Source organism: Cibotium barometz, chromosome 3, assembly GCF_041138505.1.
Source record: "Cibotium barometz isolate CiBa-2024 chromosome 3, ASM4113850v1, whole genome shotgun sequence".
Lineage (NCBI taxonomy): Eukaryota > Viridiplantae > Streptophyta > Polypodiopsida > Cyatheales > Cibotiaceae > Cibotium > Cibotium barometz.
The window spans coordinates 15679961-15702460 of record NC_141048.1 but is presented as its reverse complement, the minus strand read 5'-3'; the positions used below and the strand labels follow the sequence as shown (position 1 = coordinate 15702460).

Sequence of the window (22500 nt, the reverse complement as noted above, 5' to 3'; positions counted from 1 at the left end):
CCAGAGGCACGAAGCCCCTCTCTCTCAGCGTGTGTGCTCAATTTTGCCTCCAGGATAGCCCCATAGAGTTTGGCCAAGGTATGACCAATCATGATAGTTCTGTAATTACCGGGGTCCAACATGTCCCCGACTTTGTGGATCGGTACAATAGTGTGCATCGTCCACTTAGCCGGGAAACCTTCTACCAGAGCCCTGTTAAAGAGGTAAGCAATAAAAGGGGAGAGTGTGTCAGCTGCATAAATGAAATGCTCACCCTGTAAGCCGGTGTGATCCTCAGCTCTCCCATGTTGGAATCTATGTATAGCTCGAGATACCATATCGGTAGTAAAGAAAACCGATGAGGTCGGTGGAGTCTCGGTGGGGCGAGGGATGAGTGGCTGGTGCGGAATATCATAAAGCCCTTCTGCATAACTCTGCCAGCGTTGAGGATCAGTAATCGGGGTGGGGCCAAAAGGTTACATCATATCCATGAGGTACATCATTATGGGTACAAAATCGTAATAAAGAAAGATAACAATAATCTAGAACTATAAAATCTGATCTAGGTACATGAGCAGAGAGCTCTCATATCACCCTAATACATCTCTCATGGACCGCTGTGACATGGTGATCAAGGTGGTAAAACTAAGCTGGCACGAGAAGGTCCTGTGACGATAGGAGATGATGGCCCAGATCTTCCTGTGGTGGCGTGGCCGTGGGCGAGGGCCATGGGGTCTGGGGCGTTGAGCTGGCATAACTCAGTGGCTCTGTCGAGTGTCACACCTCTTGGCCGAGCTCTTGCACTAGCCTGTGGTCCGGGTATGATGGGTGGATCAGCCCTCGGAGTGTTGGTATGGAAGAAGTCGGTGAGAGCTCTCTGTGCTAATCCTCGAGCAAGTACAGTTGATCTAGATCTCACTAAGGAGCTGTGTCTACGGAGCTCTAGAAGAGAAAGTCCCAGGCATCTCTGACCCGGGAAGCCCGTGATCCTGGAAAGTGGTCCGAACCCAGCTCGGAAGAGGAGAGAGAGACTCCTTGCTGGTCGTTGCGTACATGCGGAAGTTACCATGGCCGGCTGTTGAGCTGTTGTGCAAGCGGAGAGGTGACGATGGCCCGCTTGCTGATTTGACACAACCCCCTCTGTGGCTCCAACTCCCCAAGCTTCATGCGCAACCGTTGTCCTCCACACACCAAGCTATGGGGCAACTGTAACTGTTTGGCCCTCCTAGCTCTTTTTGCATGATGGAACACATGCCCGGAGACTAGACAGGCTAAAGAAAGCATGGGGATAGGAACCATAAGGTTTACTCAAGAAAAAGCACCAGTCTTGGTCTAAAAGCAAGAAAAAAGCAAAAAGTCAAATTGAGTTGACCGCGAGCCAGGGATACCATTAAAAAGAGGAGACCGCGCCAAACCAATCTTGGTCAAAAAGCAAGAAAAAGCAAAAAGTCAAACTAAGTTGACCGCGAGCCAGAGATACCATTGGCAAGAGTAGACTGAGCCGGACCAAAAAGCTAAAAGCCGCTTTTTCAAAGAGCAGGTCCAGGGCCAAAAAGCAAGGCTCTGAAGCTAGAAAAGCAAAACAAGAACTTTTGACTAAAGTTGAGTAATATTTTACTATTAAAAAGACCAAAAGCAAAGTATAAGGCAAAAGCAAAGCAAAAGCATCACTTTTTGGCAAAAAGCAAGGCTTCCCCAAGTATAAAAGAAGCATGAACCTCTCTTGAGTATCAAGTTGAAGAAGAACCTCTTCATCGCGTTGCCATCTTCATTGAAGCATGGAGATCATCTTCTCCATCATCATCTAGTTGATCATGAACCAAATCATGGAATTTTTCATCGCTACCCTGCTGATTCAGAGTGCCTCCATCAATTGTTGTGGCACATCATCACCTGTCCATACGACTGTACGGATCTGTAAAGACGTACGGAACTGTCCGGACATGTGCGGAGCTATATGGACTAAAAAGTTCAAAAACCCTAAATTTTATTTTTTGTAGGTTTTTATTATCCAAAAACCATTAAAACAAGTTTAATATCAGTTTTCTTGCCAGAAAGAGCTTTTCCATGGTTTTCTTCATTGACAAGGCTGTAGGAGGTGTGGAGATTACTCATGGGAACTTGGACTTGGATATGAACTTGGACTTGGACTTGGATATGAACTTGGACTTGGATCTGGTACTAGCCCGATAAGAGTTTCTTGTAGGTCATCTCCGTGGTGTGCTTGGCATCAGAGATCGCGTGCCTAGACATAGATATGAACTTGGACTTGGACTTGGATATGAACTTGGACTTGGACTTGGATATGAACTTGGACTTGGATTTAGACTTGGACTTGGATCTGGTACTAGCCCGATGAGAGTTTCTTGTAGGTCATCTCCGTGGTGTGCTTGGCATCAGAGATTGTGTGCCTAGACATAGACATAGACATGAACATCGACTTGGGTATCCTACATCGACACATATGTTTGTTTTGTATTCATTGATTGTATTGATCCTGGCCAACGTGCCTGTGGATTGTTCCTAAATAAATTCCTGAAAGGGGGCGGGGCATGTTCCCCGCTCAGTGTTGTTTATTGTGCAAGATCCCTATTCCCTTCTCCCTCTCCCGTCTCTCTCTATCACGGCATGCCTCGCTGGGCTTACAGCAACTCCCGTCCTCCACACGGTCGTGCTGCTCAGATCCGACTTTTTTGACATAAGATCATATTTGAAATTGAATGGTTCAAAACCATTGAGTGGACCCGGCCCCCAGTCTCGCACGGACCCCAACCGAACGGAACCAGCACTCTGATACCAATGTTATGCGCCCGTAGAGACCACGAATGGACGACGCACGAGAAGAGCTCTGGATCACCACCCACCCATAGAGAGAATGAGGATAGGGATCCTCACCGCCGGACATATGCAGTGGCCTGTCTGTCCACAAGCACGTGAAAATACACGCAATAATACACGCATCAATACACGCATTAATACACGCATCAATACACGCTTGGTAAAGAAAAACTGAATTCCTTTACAAAATTAAAAACTATTTTCTTTAAACCATCTCATAGTACATTACAGTATATGTCATTACAGAATCCCACTACATGCATTTACAACAATGAAATATATTCAAAAATAAATCATGAGATGATAATTAAAAGACAACACATACAATAGAAATGTCATCAATTTAGAACGATACAGTGATGGATTGGTTAGGGTTCAATCTCATCTTCAATAAGATCCATCCTTGCCAAACGATCAACATCAATATCCATTTGATCAATTTATGTCTGGCCGCCCGCGGGACTATGCCCAGGCACCCTCTCCCCTGGCTCGCTTGCCACCCACGCTGGTGGACGATCTTGGAGGCCAGCCAAGCTCCCCATGGGCTACTACAAGCTACGTAACAGTTCTTGAAATCGTTGCATATCTATGGAAAAAGCAAAAGCTTTATGTCGTGTCAAATTATGCTCTTCCATATGCGAGGAGACCTCCCTAGAAACCCCTCATGCAAAGGATGGTTGTCAGGCAGATACTTCTTGTGGCCCTCGTATACTATCTTCTTCATAGACTTTGAGTACCAAGCCTCAAGTTGCGGCCCACATAATGGACATCCATTATACCCTGACACTTAAAGCCCTGTAGAACATCAAAAAAGATTGTAGCAGGTAATTTTGGATGACAATCATTGTGTATGTTGTTTGTTCCCTGACAATCCTTGTATGCGTGTGTTTGAGGGTGAAACCCTCGGCCTTGGTCGTTTTTATGCACATGAGGTTTTGAGACTGTTGGCTGCATTATACAGAGGGTTGGTCGAGTTCAGCAAAAGGCTGAATCCTGTGTGCTTATGGTTGTGCGGCGGAGTTTATGCTTTTTGGGAATCTACTGTACGCTTTTGTTCTATATAGCTGTAAATAGCATTGCCTTGGATGAGCAGACAAAACCCTAACCCATGTATGTATGAGGTGTGACTGTAGAAGGGTGTAGGAGAGTCTGTGAACTGTAGTGTGTTGGTCATGCTTTCTCACTGCCAGACAGCACTGATTGCTTCACACACAGGAATGGAGGCCTGACTACGTTTGATGTACAGCGGAGGCTCTCACATGTCTACGGGGCAAACAGTACGGCTGAATCTGGCTGGAGGAATGGGTGCACTACAGGGCTTACATGCTGTCCAAAAAAAGTAAGTGTTTAGGGTTTTGGCGTTTTTTTTTTTAAGCGTTTGTATACTAGGCTTTTCTCCAAATTTGATGGTAAAAAGCGCTAGTCTTTTGAGTGTGTATAGGCACAAGCTTTTAGGGGAAACTTGCTTTTTTGGGGACATGCTTAAATCGACCTCTTCTGTATAAAAGGCTGGCTGTTGGTTGACCTTGTGAACATCCTTGTCTTGCAAAAAAACCATGCTCTTTCCTTCATAAGCAGAGCAAATCCCTACTACACCCTCTTCACAAGCTTTTTACTCCCTGTTTGCTGAAATTTTGGCATCCTCTACTCCATGGCGGAACAACAACTAACTTCAGGGGTGCATGTGGATGCTTTTGGTGGCCAGCCCACGACTCTGTCATCTCTTTATGACCTCGTGAGCGACACTATCATGCAGTCTACTCGAGTACACATGACTTCTATGCCTCAGGTACCATCTCAGTATTTGGGACAGCCGGTTCCTATGGCAAGTTCTAGTATAGATCCTAATCTTTACTCTACTTTTTCCCAATACTCAAAGCTATGTGCAACCTCCACTGCCATCTAGACAGCCTTCACCCGCTCCTCAACCTCCTACATCTCCTTTGGTGGATTCTCTGTATTCCATTGTGCTTGATTTACAGAGAGAATCGGCAGAGCTACGCTCCCAAGCTCCCCAAGCTGCAGCTAGTAATCCTCCTCCTCTATGGGTTTCCTTCCATCCAAAACCTCTCTCTCGTAAGAAGAAAGAGTGTAAGGAACTTTACTTGGATAGCTGGCTTTGGAAGTGAACCGCTTTTTCTGATCTTTACAAGGATATTGATGCTCACCGTATTAGTCAGATTCAAATTATGCTCCAGCATAAAGCATTCACTTGGTGGAAGGACCTCCATGTGAAGCCAATATTGTGTGTGATATGATGTGAATGGATTGAAGTATTAATGATTCATGCAACTCGATTTTGTTTGGTTTTGCTGATGTGTGCACCTGATATCAAGACTGCACACCACATGGGTTAAGCTTTTGTGAATACAACGTGAGGAAGTCTTTCCCGTAAAACCAAACAAAAACAAAACTAACAATGTGAAGAAGCATGACTACACGATTGTATTGATGCTTCCTTCTGTGGAGAGACATGATACTCATTTCCTGTTAAGAAACACTCTGCATGATTCACAAGCTGTGAAAGGTATTGTTGTTTATATAGTAGTCTCAATATAGAAGACATCAAACCACTGAAAGGACAAGAAACTTTTGCACTCATCAAGACGAGGTTTGAATGGAATTTTCTCAATAAGTATTAGCTAAGTGACAATAGCCACCAAAATCCTAAATAGCCACCAAAATCCTAAATAGTAGGATTTTGGTGGCTATTTTCTCAATAAGTATTAGCTAAGTGACAATAGCCACCAAAATCCTAAATAGTAGGATTACTACTCAGTTTCAAACGAATGCATATGAGGGTCAAACCCTCTTCAGGTAAATCTTCATTCCTACAACACATTCAACATGCTTAGAAAAATCACAACATACAACTGGTGGAAACTTAACCACTTATATAATCAGATCTCACCCTTGGCTTTCATTGCTTCCCGTGCTATTGGCACACTATCAACAAATTGCCACCACGATGGTATCTGCATTGAGCATCTTTGGAACTCATTTACCAAAAAAGGGACATCAAACCTCCTCCCATTATGTGCAACAAGAAAAACTGGGCCTCCTGACCTTCGCCGACTCTCCACAAACTGGATCAGTATTGGTGCTACCTCTTTCCACCTGTTCCCAAGAAATACACAAGTGATAATAGCAACTCTTTAAAGCGTGAAAAATGATGACCCACGGTAAGTTATTGAAATTAAAAGAAAAAAATAGCATGCAATTATAGTATGTTCATCTAATATTGGCGGATGCATCAATTCCAACTTGTATCATGCTGGACCCATTAATTAAGATTAGGGTTTATCTGAAAACTCAGCCCATGTTGTGAGCTCATAGTAATAGGCTAAGAACAAGTTGCTGGTAGGCTACCTACCAACTTAATATAAGAATGAATGCAACTATCAGATGTGTGTAGTGCAAACTGATGCAAGTAGGCCCACAGTGTATAAATGACCCCCTCTCCCCGTTCTATATATCTTCTACAGTTCTTTTGGGGCAGCCAGCCATGGGAGAAAAGACCATCCTCGATAAGGAGCAGATTCAACCTCAAGAGCAGCCCCAAAAGCAACAATTGACACAGATCCGTTCACATCTCCATCTGCACCAGAGATTTAAGTAATTGGGAGAGAACTACAAAAGGTTACTTCGCACTTTTTTCACTCTATTCGCACCCCTAGATCTTCAAGAGCACAAGATCCTGACAACGTGGTCGAACTCCACCAAGCTTTGTGGAATTGCAATCCATGCTACAAGCTGATGATGAACATAGGAAGCAAGATATCCAAGCGAGGAAGGGACAACTCGATCAGGAAGCTATGGCTTCATCTCAAGCCAAAGGAGAAGAAAAATAGAAAGGTGACTTTCATAATAGCCAATTACTCGAGTCAAAGCTCCAACTCAAGCAATAGTTAAGACCCACAACAAAGAGAATGGGATGGAAACAATAAAAGGTGACAACCAAGCACTCCAAAACACACAAATTTCCATCGAAGGGTGCATGCAATTACTTGGTGAGCTTGGACACATGGCCAAATATTGTAAAAGAAGCAGAATGATATGAGAATAAACAAAGGGGCAACTTTATACAAGGCAACTACACAAATGATGATATGCACAAGGACAAAGTCCAAGATAATTTTTTAGTCAACATGTAGGATATCCCCCCCTTCAATGCTTCTCACGGCAGGTTTTCAGTTCTCGGCAGCTCGTCATTCTGGCAAGTTTCGGCCCCTTCTAGCCTTGAACCCCCAGGAGGACTCCATGGCAGTAGCTCCGTCATCCCCGACGAGACCGCCATCCTTTTCCTCTCCTTTTTCAGAAGTGGACTTCCAGCTCCTTGCCTCAACAGTCGCATCCTTAGAGGCCTCCACTTTGGTCTGCAAGATTATTCGCAGCCGCCCGGCGAGCGGGACAGCTCAGGGATCTCTTATAGGCTAGCCTCCTTGGTGCACCTAAAAAGATTACTGATATTCATCCTTTGGGGCGTGGCTACTACCACATTGAGTTTGACTTGCTAGACACATCGGACAGAGTCGTGCAGCTGAGCCCCGTCACACTGCGTACGGCCCAGGCCTTCTTTGCGAGCTAGTAGCACATCTTTGACCCAACATCCGACCCTTTGGCTGGCATTTCAAGCTTTCCCGTGACAGTCTACTTCCTAGGCCTTAGGAAGGAATACCTTCCTCTCCTCTCGGTGATAGGTGGTGCTACCGAGAGAGTGATGGAATCCCCCTCCACCACTGCTTCGGTTCTTGCTCGGGTTGGCATTGTGTTCAACCAAGTCACAATTCGGGCCAAGCCCTCCACATCAGAGAGTGGCGCGATGATCTTCTCCTCTCCCTTGAGTGCAGCACTGAGGACAGAATGGGATATGGAGTCGGTGTCTGCCGCCATCCAAGGGAAGGCGGTCGAGCTCTCTCATCGTTTGCATGATCTGCACATCACCGACATGCTTACTCATCTTTGGCACTTGGCTCAGATGGAGTTGGGAGGCTCGGGCCACAGAGACCAGGATGGAGAGGTGGTGTCCTCCAACTTGGAGGTGCTACTCTTTGTGTTCTTTCATATCTCAGAAGCAATAACCCTTACTCCCTCCTACAGGTACCTACATTGTGATAGGTGGAGCCCAGATTACACTTATTCCCAGGCTCGGACAGAGTGGCGTCACATAAAGGGCAGGATCCGAGCCCACCCGGCGCGCCTTCATCCTAGGACTGACTGTGATTACTCCCCATCAAAACCCACGCCCAAGACTCTTCAAGCGGAGGGAAGTTCAAATATTTCCACTTCCCACAAGGATTAGATATGCGGATCAACTCATGGAGCATCCAGGGTTTGGGGGACCGCAGTGCTTTCAGAGGCATGGCGTCCTTAGAGAAGAGCTTCATAGCACAACAATTGGGGGACCCATTAATATTCTCTTCCCCAACAGCACCAGCATACCCACCGCTGCTGGAAGATTCTACCACGCAAGAGCCATGCTCTTTGGTCTCCCTCTTTTGGTTCCTCCGGGACACAAGGGGAGTTTGTATTTCTATCAATGCGAGTAGCTCTTGCCGGCAATAGTTTGCTCAAGCATCATTGACACTAGTTTGGCTCAATGGGTGACCATCACGATTGGCAAGGATTGTGTGGGCTTTTTAAATGTGCTCTCCGAACGCCGTTGTAAGCAAAGCCACCTTCTAGAGCATAGTTTGCCAATCCCTTCCACAAGCCGACTTTTGGTGGATGGGTGGGAACTTTAACATGATAATCAGCAGAGAATAGACTCGGAGGAGGCATGGCTACAATTTTTGGCTCAGGGTACTCTGCTTGGGAGGAGTTGATCCTAGCTCTTAGGGGGCAGGACCTTTGGCACTTACCAATGTTGGTCATGTCTACCGGCCACTCCCAGCTAGTTCAAGTAAGAACCCAGCTTACTCACGGGCATTTTTTCCCTGTGGCTGGACACAGGTTTTTTCCGTGTGTGAACACACTCTTGTGTGTTGGGCACTTAGCCCTGGTCTTTTAGTACTTTCATTTTTGTACTTTCATTACAACATTATCAAGTACGTTTCCAGTAGCATGCTCTCCCTCACATTTTTTGTTCGAGCTCTGTGTGTGTGTGTGTGTGAATGTGTGTGTGTGCAAGCTAGCTGCCCTCGTACCCAACATTGGTATCAAAGCATGTTGCTCATTGCCTGGGTTTCCTTGCATCAGCCTATCACACACACCTTCTTGTGTTCATCAACGCCGTCAAGAAGAACTTGCTGCTATGCGCCGCCAACGACCTGCACCTCCTATCCTTCACAGTCGCCGTTTCAGAGCCTCATTGTTGCCCGCTGTTGCTGCTGTGTGCCGATTGAAGCTGCACGACCTATTGAAGCCGTCGACCGAAGGTGCTGTGTTCTCCTCGAAAACTGTGCCAACTGCAACCAATATTTTACTATTATTTCTACAATTTTTTCAAAAATTCAGAAATTGCTAAAAATTAGGACAATGGCTGCATTAATTTGGGGCTTTTCACCATTGGTCTGAAATTGCAACGTTGGCACAAAGGCATTGATTTCATCACATTTGGTGCATCAATGCACTAGAAATTTGGAGATTTTGCAGAGATTGCATTATTTGAAGGTCTATTATAGACATTTGCAGATATTTTGGTGATACAGGAACATTCACTTGGCATTGGGGCGTTTCCCCCAATTTTCAGGTGTCTCAGCATTGGGGTAGCTTTGAAGGTTTTTGCACTCCAGTTGATGTGTTTTATGCCTATGTATTGAGCAAACACAGTGGTACACTCGGGTCATATTGCAGTTCACGCCTTGATTCAGTTACATTAACGTGTTTGTATGCATTTGTGATAGCCATGTCTGGGAATACTAGTGATTTGTTTGGCATGTTGTCCGTTGAGGATAAGTTGGATGGCACCAATGTGGGCATATATGATGAAACATGTACTAGTCGCAAAGAATTTCTGGGCCTATGTATCAGGGGCTGATGTCAGGCCTATTGCTCCTGCACGAGCAGCAAATGCTTCAGGCACTATTGATGCAAGGGATGATGTATCTTCACGTGGTGCTACATCTTCTCCACCTTTGCCACCTACTCCAGAACAGCTAACATGGGATGCCAAGGATGCTCAGGCCAATGCGTTGATTGCTCTCTCGTGCCGCGGCCACATCATTCCACATATTCGTTCCTGCACCACCGCAATGGGTGCTTGGGATACCTTGGCGGAGTTATATTCAGGTCGCAATGAGGCTCGTGTGGCTTACCTTCGGGGCAAGCTTGAAGGTGACTCTATCGATCAGTGCCTTACACATGTTAAAGACCTTCAAGACCAACTCATCGACATTGATGAGGTCTTGACAGATGGCTATCTTGTTCAGATAGTCTTACGTAATTTGCCCGACTCTTATCAAACATTTGGGACTACATTGTGGTTCTTGAGTGGTAATGCGCCTAGTGCGGTCACTTTTGACAACCTTGTGGCTCTCTTGCTCAATGAAGCGCAATCCCGTTCCAACAAGAACAACATGATGTCTACTGATGAGTCGGCAATGACTGCTCCCTTTCGTGGGAATCGATATGGGCCTAAACCTAGCCCATTGGATCCTCCCAAGACAAAGGACGAGCCTGAAACAAAAAAGCGTTGTAATTATTGCAGGAAAACAAGACACACCATAGAGGAATGCAAGAAGCATATTGAGAGTGAGAAAAAGAAGAACCTAGCATCTTCTTCAACAGGTGCACATGAGGCCAATTTGGCTACAAATATGAAAACCTTGGCCATTTCATCTTCTTCACCAACAAAGATGTCTTTTGATGCGGTTGCTTTTGATGACTATGGTCTATAGTCAATACTTCTTGGTATGCTTTGTCTAGCAGATGCATTTCAGGGGGGTATTTTACTTGCTCACATGCAGTTGGTGATGCCTCATGGTCACTTATGCTTGTTGACCCTTATGCTTGTCTATGCTAGACGCTTTCTCATATGTGACATCTACTAGAGATGCCTTTTATGCTACTTTCCCTTGCAACGGGATTGTTTCTACAGTATTGACATTCACTTTCTCACATGTGATGTTTACTGGGAGTGCCTGCTACACACTTGGCCAGTGTTGGCTTGCCCTCATGGTTTTGACATGTTACATGTATATTATTTATTGCGGGACTATGCATCTTTACACTTGCCATACATGCCACTGATCATGGCATCGCTGAGAGTTTACCCATCCTCTGATAGCATTGGCTGATGCCCGCCCCGAGCCCCCCCTTTTTCTCTCGATTTTCAGCTTTCCCCCATTGCTGAATTTTATCAGTCCTACCATTGCTGATTTTTCCTCATCGGACCCTCCATTGATGAGTTTATCTCTTGCAGCTTACATTGCATGTCTCACAGGCATGACTTCTGGATCATATTGCCTTTACACATGCATATATCTGCTACATCTTCTTATGCTTGTCACTGGTGCCATTACAGAGCTATGCTTTGCTCTCTTGTTGTCAATGATGTGGATTACATGCAATTCAGTTTGACATTTGGATGCTTACCTTGAGGGGGGTATTATATTTACTTTCCTTACTGGAGGATTTTATCACACACCTTCTCCTATTGCAGCTTATGCGATGCTTCTTGATTTGATGCACTTAATGTCCACATGATCTTTGACATGCATTTCAGGTGATGCGTCTATGTACTACTATGCTCTAGCTTTAGCACTATGACATTGGGGTTTCTCATCTTCCCCCGTCATCTAGTGCTTGCTTTTCCAGCATGATCCCTCTTGATCACTCTTGTTGTGGAAATTGCATGGCGGCATTCACAGCTTTATCACCTTGCTACCCGTTCACACCGTTCACTTGAGGGGGGTTTGTTGGTCATGTCCACCCGGCCACTCCTAGCTAGTTCAAGTGTGAACCCAGCTTACTCACGGCATTTTTTCCCTGTGGCTTGTGTGGCTGGACACAGGTTTTTTCCCCGTGTGAACACACTCTTGTGTGTTGGGCACTTAGCCCTAGGCTTTTAGTACTTTCATTACAACATTATCAAGTACATTTCCAGTAGCACGCTCTCCCTCACGTTTTCTGTTCGAGCTGTGTGTGTGTGTGTGTGTGTGTGTGTGTGTGTGTGTAGGCTACCTGCCCTCCAGCCCAACAACCAAAGTTTGGACATAGCCCCGGGAGTTTGTGCTTCTCGATGTCTCACAGGAGGAGCACCGGCCCCAATCTCTCCAAACTTGATAGTTTCTATGTGGATGAGTGGGATAGCGGTTGTGGGGGCATGATCGGTATTTTGGCAAGCACTACTTTCTCTGATCACACTCCAGTTGCATTCCCAATGCATAGGAAGCAATGGCCCGGGGAAAGGATAAGACATATCCCCGATCATCTACCACATCATGTATATACCGAATTCCCAATTTCATAAGATTGTATGCCCGAACAGATTCCTGTAAAGCAAGTGGAGTGTCAAAGATGACACTCCAATGAATACTTTCTTTCCTCATCGAGTTTGTCTCCAAGCAATTATCAGGAGCCCATTTGACCTTAGAGAGAACTTGTTTCCAGTCAAGTATGAGGGCAGTAGAGAAAGGACAACCAGGTATCCTTCCTCTGATCATTAACAGTAAGTTTAAATTGTGCATGTGAAAGGGAATCCTTTTCTGAATCAGAGAGTGGCCTCGATTGAGAAAATTCAGTCAAATGTTGTGCTGTCCTTTTTGCCCATTTAACCTCATTCCTCCATTTTGTCATATGCCATTTGCCATACTCCTTAATGACATTCTGAATACGAGAGACGAAGCTGTCCCAAGCATAATTCATGTTCTCCTGGGCATGAACTGGCAAAGGATGAATGGCAAATCTGATCATTTGCTGAAAGTTGTGATGTTGGAAATAAGCCCGATTAACATGCAATAATCTACTGGAGAGAAATGGCAAATCATCCAGAGGCATGCCAAGCTGCAAATTCATCCACAATGGAGCATGATCTGACAAGCCCAATGAGAAATCTATAAGGAGATGAGGGCTAAAATCTGCAAATTGTTATGGATAAAACAAATACCATCTGTCAAGCCTTGCCCAATACGTAGTAAGTGCATTATGATGAAAAGTATATCCAGAGACTGACCCTTGGAGAAGTATCCATAAATCTTCAGCCTGCACAGAAAGAAGCATGTCATCCCATTTGTGCCTTTCCAATGATAGCATATGAGATCGTGAAGTGGTATTATCTCTAGGTAGAGGGGAATTATTAAAATCCCCACAGATGAATGCATTGGATCTCCATGGATATCTCCATAAAGAATCCCACAAAGAAGCCCTCATGGCAGAGGTCTGGGAGGCATAGACTGATGCAAACTCAAAAATATCACCATTAACATTGCATTGTATTACTATCCATCTGCCACTATTGTCATTGAAGGCCAACTGAGGCTGCAACTCATGTCTAACCTGTATGCATACACCTGAATAGGTAGCAGTACCAGCATAATATATATCATAGCCGTGCAAAAAACCATGTTGTCCCATGGAGTGTTGATTATGCTCTTGCAAACAAACAATATCTGGCTACATTTTATGTACATAAATCCATAATAGCCTCCACTTTGAGACATTGCAGAGGCTCTGTAGCAACTCTTCACGCATATAGTCCGGGAAGTTTGCAACCTCAACCCATACAGGGCAGTGATGTTGTATAAGACTTTGATAGTCCTTGTTTGGGGACCAGGGCATAGCATGTACCATTTGCCTCCCATAAAACAGGAGAGAGAACTCAAGAAGCCTCTGCTTGCATGAAGCATCTGATAAATGCACCTCATAAAAGCCTCTGGAAGCAAAATACACTCCCTCTACAAAGCATCCTCCAAGGATGGACTTAATCCACTGCGCGACATCACTGGCCGCAGGGATTCTTCCTGGAAAGAATATTATAACCGTAGTTTGAGACAACTTTCTGAGAGGGTTTACCAGGGACGGCAACTTCAATTTGTAGGTGACCTCTGGAATCGGTTTGCCCCATTCCTGTCGTGACTGCTGAAAGTCATCCTTAAGGGTATCAAACACATACTGAGCTTCCAACGTAAATGCATCATCTTGTAAAGCCGGCTCTGATAGGCGGCGCTTGGCATCTGCAGATCTTTCTTTTCGGGCATATGTACAAACATCTAAAGCTGAAGCCATTGATAGAAACACGGAAAGGGAAAGGCTGTGAAAAAGAACAGGCCGATATTGACAGAAGGAGGCTGTGAGGTTACAAAAGCAAGAAGGAAAGTGGAATAGAAACAGTAAGGCAGAAAAGGTGCAGGAAGGCGGCAGAAAAAACTGCAAAAGGACACTATAGAGTTTCTCTCTCTTACACACACACACACACACACACACACACACACACACCAGGTCGCGGAAGAGAAGAGTAGGAGGGGCAGGTCGACACGCAGTCCAAGAGGTAGACGATGGAGGAAGTCGCAGGCCTGAGGCAAGGGCAACGCAGGGCTAGAAGCCCTAAAAGGCAGTCGCGGCGGCAGCAGTTCCTTGGCTCTCTCGTTTCCATGTACACACACACTCTCCATTACACACAAACACACACACACAAACACACACACACACAAACACATACATACAAAGATACACACACATTGTGTAAGAGCTGAAGCTACACTTTCAGGGAGAAAATTCCTCAATGACTGGCCAATTGACAGAAGAGCAATAACCTATAGTCACGCTACTCATGTGATGAGGATACACACATACATACAAAGATACACACACACATTGTGTAAGAGCTGAAGCTACACTTTCAGGGAGAAAATTCCTCAATGACTGGCCAATTGACAGAAGAGCAATAACCTATAGTCACGCTACTCATGTGATGAGGATGGGACACATGCACATGATACGCAAAATAATAGTGGTAAAGGAGTTGCAAAATGCAAGATCTGCAAGGACCTAGAGACAGCAACACAGTTGTGGCACTGAGCTGGAGGTGTAAAAGGAGGCTATAGAAAGGTTCCCTGGCCATTGCATGGAAGACAATTCAGGCAAATCAAGTACATTCTTCCTAAATTTTAAAAAATAATAATAATGTTTACCTTGGTATGTCGGATTTATTCACCATGTCAGAGTGAATGCCATGAACATTGGTAACACGCAAGGGTATAGGCCTCTCCGGATTGACCAATGTCTGCAACGTACTACAATCACCACCAGCTAGATCCCGGGCAGCAAACTCAACAATCCGATCATCAGATAGTTTAAAGCCAGTTGTCTCAATGTCAAACACAATAACTGCTGCATTTGTGAGGAGCTCTACTTTTGATGCTGACGTGTTATCCATGCCACTTGGCCCTAAATCACCCACATCAATCTTCTTTGGCGAGCTATTGTCATCAATACCTTCGTCCAATTGGTTCAGAGCATCTACAACTAGAAAATTTACAGTCTCAAATCGGTTACTGGTTTCCATCTTGCGTAGCAAACTCTTTTCTGTACATATTTTTGCCTCAAGTAAACTTTTCTTATCTTCCTCTGCTTGAGCACGTGTTAGGTGATCGTTGTTAATTACACCTTGTATATCCCCTGCCTCCGTACTTGCAAAAACCACAAAACAGTGCAAAGAACACCTGTCAGCAAGTCGTCCTGAACCTAGGACCCATGACCTCCAGGACCTCAAAGCAGCTCCAAACCTGAGGAATGCCCCTACTAACTTCACCAATTTATCATCTGGAACCACCCTTTGGCTTCCATGCCAACAGTACCTGACTCAAACCAAAAGAATAATAGACAATATTTGTAAAAAGACAAAGTAATATCAAGGCAGCATCGACAACCATCAAACCAAGGCACCAAAGAATTAATAAAAGATATTTGTATAACGGCACAGCACAATACCACAGTGTCATTAAATAAACGTTATACCACAAACTGATGACATAATGCACCCATGAATGGTGCCATGACTCAGGTTAAAGCATGAAAGAAATTATGCTGAATTAAGGTCAGAACTAGCATGGCTTTAAGGCCAAAGATTCCACAAGGTCTCTCTCTTCTCTTTATCTCTTAGTCCGAGTAGACTTTTCGTGTCACTTGACTTGAAAAAGTCCAACAAAATACTATGACGTTTCAAGTTTGTAATAATTGCTTTGGAATTTTTCTCGAAAGCTGATTGGGATTCTTTATGCTTAGTTATCAACATAATCTAGAATGTAGCCCTTGGACAACACAGTGAGTATTCTCAATCATTCTACCTCTATAGCTGGCTATGAGGTGCATGCCTACAAGCAAGGGGAAGCGTGAAACACCTAGCATGCCTCTATCACACAAACCTGCTTGAGAAACAAAGAAAGAAAGAAAGAAAGATCATGACAACAGAGTATCAAGCCAAGGGCTATAACGACGCATGCAAAGAGAGGTATAGGGTTCACCTAGGTGCCTGATGAGTTGCAGTCAGTTTTCAACCCTGCACTGTAGCTTCCTAAGCTTTGTGTGTGTATATAAAAGACTCATAAAAGAGAGGACCTCCTTCAAACCACGCCCAACGCATGCCCTTGTGGATACTGTAACCACCCTAGTCCTCACCCTTGCAGTCACTTGGGAGTTCTTGCATTGTGGCAATAGCAATCATGTTTTGCAGTTTTGGATCCACCACAAAATTATTATTCCCGAGATAGGATTTGAATGTAAGGCTTGCTAGTAAGTCTTATTTCAGAGTTTATGAAGAAGCTGCACCCTTTACATGTGCTCCTATTCAATGCCTTGAGGCCATTAATGAATTGTTGCCAAGTCTTTGGGGATGCATGAGGTGGTGCAACAATGTGCCACTACATAATCAATTGCTTGGAGAATGTGTAAAATGGACCAATGACCATTTATGAGAGAAATGTACTCTAAGCTGCAGATTCCGTAGAAATATCCTCAGTTTTGGAAAAATGAATCAAAAGATAAATTCTTATGGGTGATTTTCTCGACACCGCGCTTTCAATGCCTCTTGGAGATGATTGGGTTCTATACTGTTTTGACCTTCATCAACATTGCAATTGCAACCACTTGCAGATCCTCTTACGCAAGGTGGGACTTTGGGACTTATGAAGATCAAGTGATTAATAAGCATCATAGCACATGCGAGAGTGGACAAATTGTGAACGATTGATGACTTCTAACACTGATCTTTATCGACTTTGAAGCTTTTAACGAGGCAAATCTACAACAATGGTGCTATTCGCAGATCTGTGGAGTGTAGCAGGTCTGCACGACATCAAACTTCATAGACTTTGGAGCTAACCTTACCTAGACTACCATGACGTTTAAGACCAACTGAAACTTGAACCTCACCCAACCCAACCCAAGCAACGTTGCACTATGCTCTTATTCAAGACTTGAAATAGTAACAATCACAATCTCCTAGTTGATAGCATGTTTGTACTTGTTAATCCTGGATTATGATGTGCGTACATGTTTATCTTGGATTGAGGTTTCAAGGATAGTGTCCTTGAGACTTTGGCCTGGGCAAGTGTTTTGATCATATGGGTGGTGCCCATATGGAATCCAAGGGCATGACAGGATGATTCGGACATGTGTCTTTGTAGCATGCAGCCCATATGATCGTGTAACGCACAGCAAGGCCTTCTTTATACCTTTGTGTTATTGAGCATGAAGCAATCCACTTTAATCTTTATTCATAGAAGATAGAGCTGTAAAAAGAATATGTAGAGTTGACACCAGATTGGGTCTAAATCTACCCAGTAGCTGGCCAGCAAGTGCAGAGAACGCAGCAACAAAGCAGCGCTGAGCAGTGCCATAATATAAGTAGACGCAAACAAGAGACTAAGGATTGCCAAACGCAAGGACAATAGAGACCAAACGCCGCCTGAACCATCAAGCAAAGTAAAGACAACTGTGAAGCTACTTTGGAAGCCTTTATACACACCCAGATTTGCGAAATGCAAGAATGAAGGATGACTGCTGAAGAAGACTTCAAGATGCCTTGGACTGAAGCACAATGAAGTGGTTGGCTGTAGATATGTATGCACAAGCAAAAAGACTTAGGCACACATTACTCTACTCTTGTTTGACTGTTGAATTACGTGACAATGAGATGATTTAAGTTAGGACTAGAGGCCTAATATATATGCCCAGATGTAAGGAGCCGACTAGCTCACGACTAGGGAAAAAGTGCCCAAGACTCCATAAAGTGGGGATAAAATATGGGAAAATATGTGAGGGGTGACCAGCCACTCTAGCTAGCATGGTCAGCCCTAGAGGCTAAAATAGGACACCAACCAGGAAGCCAGCAACAAGGAGATGATGTCTAACACCCCCTTTCAGCACCGGATGCTGAGTGAACTCCAAGAAGCCAGAGATGCCATCCTCGATCAAAGATGAAAGACTGCAGAAACACGTACCAAGAAAGCTCCACAAGAAATCTCCTCAGCAACTCAGCTACAAAAGCAACAGAACAAGCTGCCAGGTACACAACTCCTCTGGAAGAAAACAACCATGTAGGCTGCGACGTGCTGCTCCAAATAATGCTTACAATTCCTAGTGTAAGAACACTCCCCGAAGTCGAATGTCGTGTTTCAAGCCTAGAGAAGGTATGAAAAACCTCAAAACCAACCAAGATCAAATCTTGAAATAATCAATCTTGGGAGAAGCAGGTTGCTCCTCACTAGAACCCTTGGAAGAAATAGAGTCAATCTACTCCAACACTGTACAGAGAGTAGCCAAATGCTCTACAAAAGCATCCTCTGAAAAGGTCGGCATCGCAAGATGTAAAGACTCTAAATAAAAGATGGGTTCCATCTGCTCAAACTCCGTACCATGAGTTGCCCAATGCTATACATAAGCACACTCCACTCAGGTGGGCATCGCCAGATGAAAGGACTCCACATCCCCCTCTGAAAAAAGAAGTCGTCAGCCTAGTACAAGCCCAACCTGATTCTGATCCAAATCCAAAAAACTCTGGCAGTACCACTATGCCCCAAGCACGGTTAGCAACCACAGATCCAAAGCATCCCACCGGGTCCACAAGTCCATCCTCCAAAACAACAAACCTGCACAGCGCATCAAACCCAATGCAAAAATGGCAAGGACATCCTCAAAAGCATCACAAAGAGAGGCAAAGGTAGACTCCTCACAATGAGGAAGGGAAGCAGGAATACAAACTGCAATGGAACAAGATCCCAAGAATCAGCAAACAAACAAGCGATCCATGTGAAAGGATCACACCTCACGAGCAAAACACCCTCCTTTCTCTGCAAACACTGCAAAGAACACTGGCTCGGACAAAATAAACTCTGCACAGGATCTCTGAAAAGATCACTGCTCTCCTCCAAAATCTGTAAACTCCTGTCACAAAAGAAAGTCTCCACAGATACAAAACAGCTCCCGAAACTAATCCTCAAGTGAAGTATCTGGAGATGGGCTCCCTTTGAGTGTAGAAAACTCCTGTGGGAAGCAAAACGCAGCCAAAACACTGCTGTCCAGCAAAAAAAAATTGCACTCCACCGCCAACAAAAGGCAAGGAACATGAAAAAACTGGGTAACTCTGTAGGCCAGAAACAAAACACAGGTATAGATGCTCCAAAATCAGCAAAACGCTGACAGAAATCAGAAATTCAGTATTCTCCTCAAGTACCAAACTACCTCCAAAGCCACAATCCAAACAAAACCCCCTCTGCATCTGTGTCCACTGGAGGAGAAAACACAGCACACCAACAGAGGGCGGCAATCCCGAAAATTCAGGTCAACCAGTGTCCACACCCACTATGAGGAAGAAATGCTAAAGAGAAGGTACCTTCGGGTCCAACGGGTGGAGCCCAGGTGAAGGTAGAGCTACCAGCAGAAACAATTCAGAAAAACGCAGCAACTATGGCTGCAAATCTGAAAACGCAGAAGTATTTGGGACAGTAGAACATGTACAAGTGTCCGGTCTAAAAGACCGTGATGATGCGGAAGGGGAAACCAAGGAGCTCTTCTCTATGATGGGCATTGAAGCCACGCACACACACAAAGGCATGGAGAGTGGGAAAGAAGAGAGAAGGTAGAGGCGAATCTTCTAAGGAGAGAGCACTTATCATCCATTTCCCCTCCATGGAAGCGAAGAAGGACTTCTTGAAGAGACGTCCTACACTCAAGAAGACGGGAATATTTCTTGGAGATGACCTCACACTCTCGCAGCTTGCCCACATGAAAGAAGTTATGCCCGAGATAAGGGCAGCCTGAGAGAAAGGGAAAGTGGCCTTCTATAGAGATGGTAAAGTGGTGATTATGGAGAGGCGCTCTTCATGACGGCGCGCGACCTATGTGTTGAAATATACAAGTGAATAGGGTGTGTGTGGGAACAAGCTCTTGGTTAGAGGCTGTAAAAGAGAAGATGTAATTGTGAAAGACCCTGTGAAAAGGTGAGAAGAATCTACTGGGAGAGAATAAAGGGTAGCATGAGAGAATTTAGGAGTGTGGAGATATTCTGGGAGATATTCAGGGAAAAGAGAAGAGGTGGAGAGAATCAGGCAAAAGGTGGAGATATTTTGGGAGTGAATCATGGAGAAATCAATGGGATTTGATGCTTGATGTAAACTCTATAAATTGAGGCATAGCCCTAATGAGAATTTGCTGGTTTTTGAGTATCCATGCCTACATTAATCTATTTGTTAATTATTCACTAATTACGTCTTAATCATTTGCTAATCACTTTGTTAATGATGTTGATTCTAGTGTATGATCCACCATAGCTCATCATTATGCTCAAATTTCAACATGGTATCAGAGCCATGCCTAGAATCAATTAGGTTTATGAGCCCATTAGTTAATTAATTAGGATTAGTAGATAATTAGCAAAAAATCAAATTTTTAGTGAGTTTTCACTTCTCCCCTTCACCCCCAGCCAGTGGTGGTGGAGGACTCCATTCTCCTTGCACACTCAACCATTGCCCAAACCCTTCTAGCCCAAGATAGCTAACCCATAGGAGCTCCAGCCCATCAAATTAGAAGCGCAAACCGCCCACAGAAGCTCCCGATTTTTGCTGATTAAAAAGCTACGTTTTTCTGCAGTAAATCAATGATTTCTACTTCATCAAATCAAATGGATCTAATTCCTCTTAGCCCCGGGGGTTTTCAAGCATGCTCTACAAGCTCGTAAAGACACAATTTAATTTCATCAAGTCTACATTGAGATCAAAGCTCTTCATCAAATCTGCAGGTGACTTTGGTAAAACAGAGATTAAGCTTTCAATATTTGGTCAAATCTTGTATTTCTTAGCTTAATCCTCTACTAGACTCATTGCTATTGATGCCTTTGAAAGCATTTGAGCTCATTTGAAGTGGAAGGCACCAGATCTGGGCTCCCCGCATACTCTGTTTTCTGCACACAAACCAGAGCATTAATTTGCTAATCAGTGATTAATCAGTACTAATCACTATATTTTGGTGCAATTGAGAGTTCAAATTAACCATTAGGTATCTGATACAGATCCCTATAACTTCAGATTGCAAATCGGAGTTGGTTTGATACTCCAACCATCCCGTACAAATTGGTTACCCTTGATTTAATGTAATTTCTGGGAAAATTGTGCTGATAAAATTGTGAAAATCATCATTTTGCATTTAACCCTTGGTTAATGCCTGTAAATCTCACTCAAAATCAAGATTATTCACAGCCAGAGTTGCATTAGGAATGTGCATGAGAATGAATGCTATATGCATTATGTATTGGGCACATTGCATCAGTGTAAAAATGGGAACAGACACTGCCCTTGTCCAGAATAAGGCAAGAGGTAAGACCTCCCGCATAAATTTGGGTTTGCATTGCATAATGATACAAGATAAACATAAAAAGCCCAAAGGAACTGTCAGCAAAACATTGAAACATGTTGCTCACATGGAGCAAAATGACCTGACGGACGAGCTCATGGCCCCAGCCATGAAAGAAGAAGAATATCTCTTCCCAAGAAGAGGATCCACACCAAGAAGAAAAGATGAAGGAAGACATGGACACGAGAAGAAAAGCTGCCCCAAGAAGACTAAAAGAAGAGACGGACGCGTGGAGAGAAGCTACCACGACAAGAAGACTGAAGACAAGAGAAGATGTGAGGCTCCAAAGAGTGAGGACCATGTGAAAATCTCTGAGAGAGAGAGAGAGAGAGAGACCCCACAACCCAATGTAACCTGCCCCAATAAAGTAAAACCACCTCTGAGCCACCGATGATGTAGGCCACGTGGTAGATGTATGTGTGAGCACTTTAGTCAAGGTCGCGGGCACTTATAGCAGCCTTGGACACATAGAGAGAGAGAGTGTCAAGGACTATGGAGTTTAGGGACTTGAGGCACTGGTCACGGACTGTCAAGTAAGAAAGAAACTTGATACAGGGTCCAGGTGTGCTGAGATAACTTGAGGGGAGGAGTAGACACTGGTCGCGGACTATCAAGTAAGGGGAGGCAAACTTGGTATAGGGTCTAGGTGTACTAGGATTATTCACTTGAGGGGAGGTGTTGAAATATACAAGTGAATAGGGTGTGTGTGGGAACAAGCTCTTGGTTAGAGGCTGTAAAAGAGAAGATGTAATTGTGAAAGACCCTGTGAAAAGGTGAGAAGAATCTATTGGGAGAGAATAAAGGGTAGCATGAGAGAATTTAGGAGTGTGGAGATATTCTGGGAGATATTCAGGGAAAAGAGAAGAGGTGGAGAGAATCAGGCAAAAGGTGGAGATA

At 44.3% G+C, this 22500-nt stretch overlaps 1 protein-coding gene across 3 annotated transcripts in view; it reads right to left on the bottom strand.

Moving 5' to 3' along the window:
* Positions 1-22500, bottom strand: part of DPD1 (Polynucleotidyl transferase, ribonuclease H-like superfamily protein) — an 89936-nt gene that overhangs the window by 29546 nt on the left and 37890 nt on the right. For 2 of the 3 annotated variants that reach the window (XM_086773604.1, XM_086773611.1), the window contains exons 2-3: positions 14889-15554; positions 5729-5934 (exon numbers count right to left, since the gene is read on the bottom strand). In XM_086773604.1, coding sequence (XP_086629730.1) covers positions 5729-5934; positions 14889-15554 — 872 coding nt within the window. The remainder of the gene's footprint in view (positions 1-5728; positions 5935-14888; positions 15555-22500) is intronic. The other variant, XM_086773605.1, reaches the window with a different exon arrangement.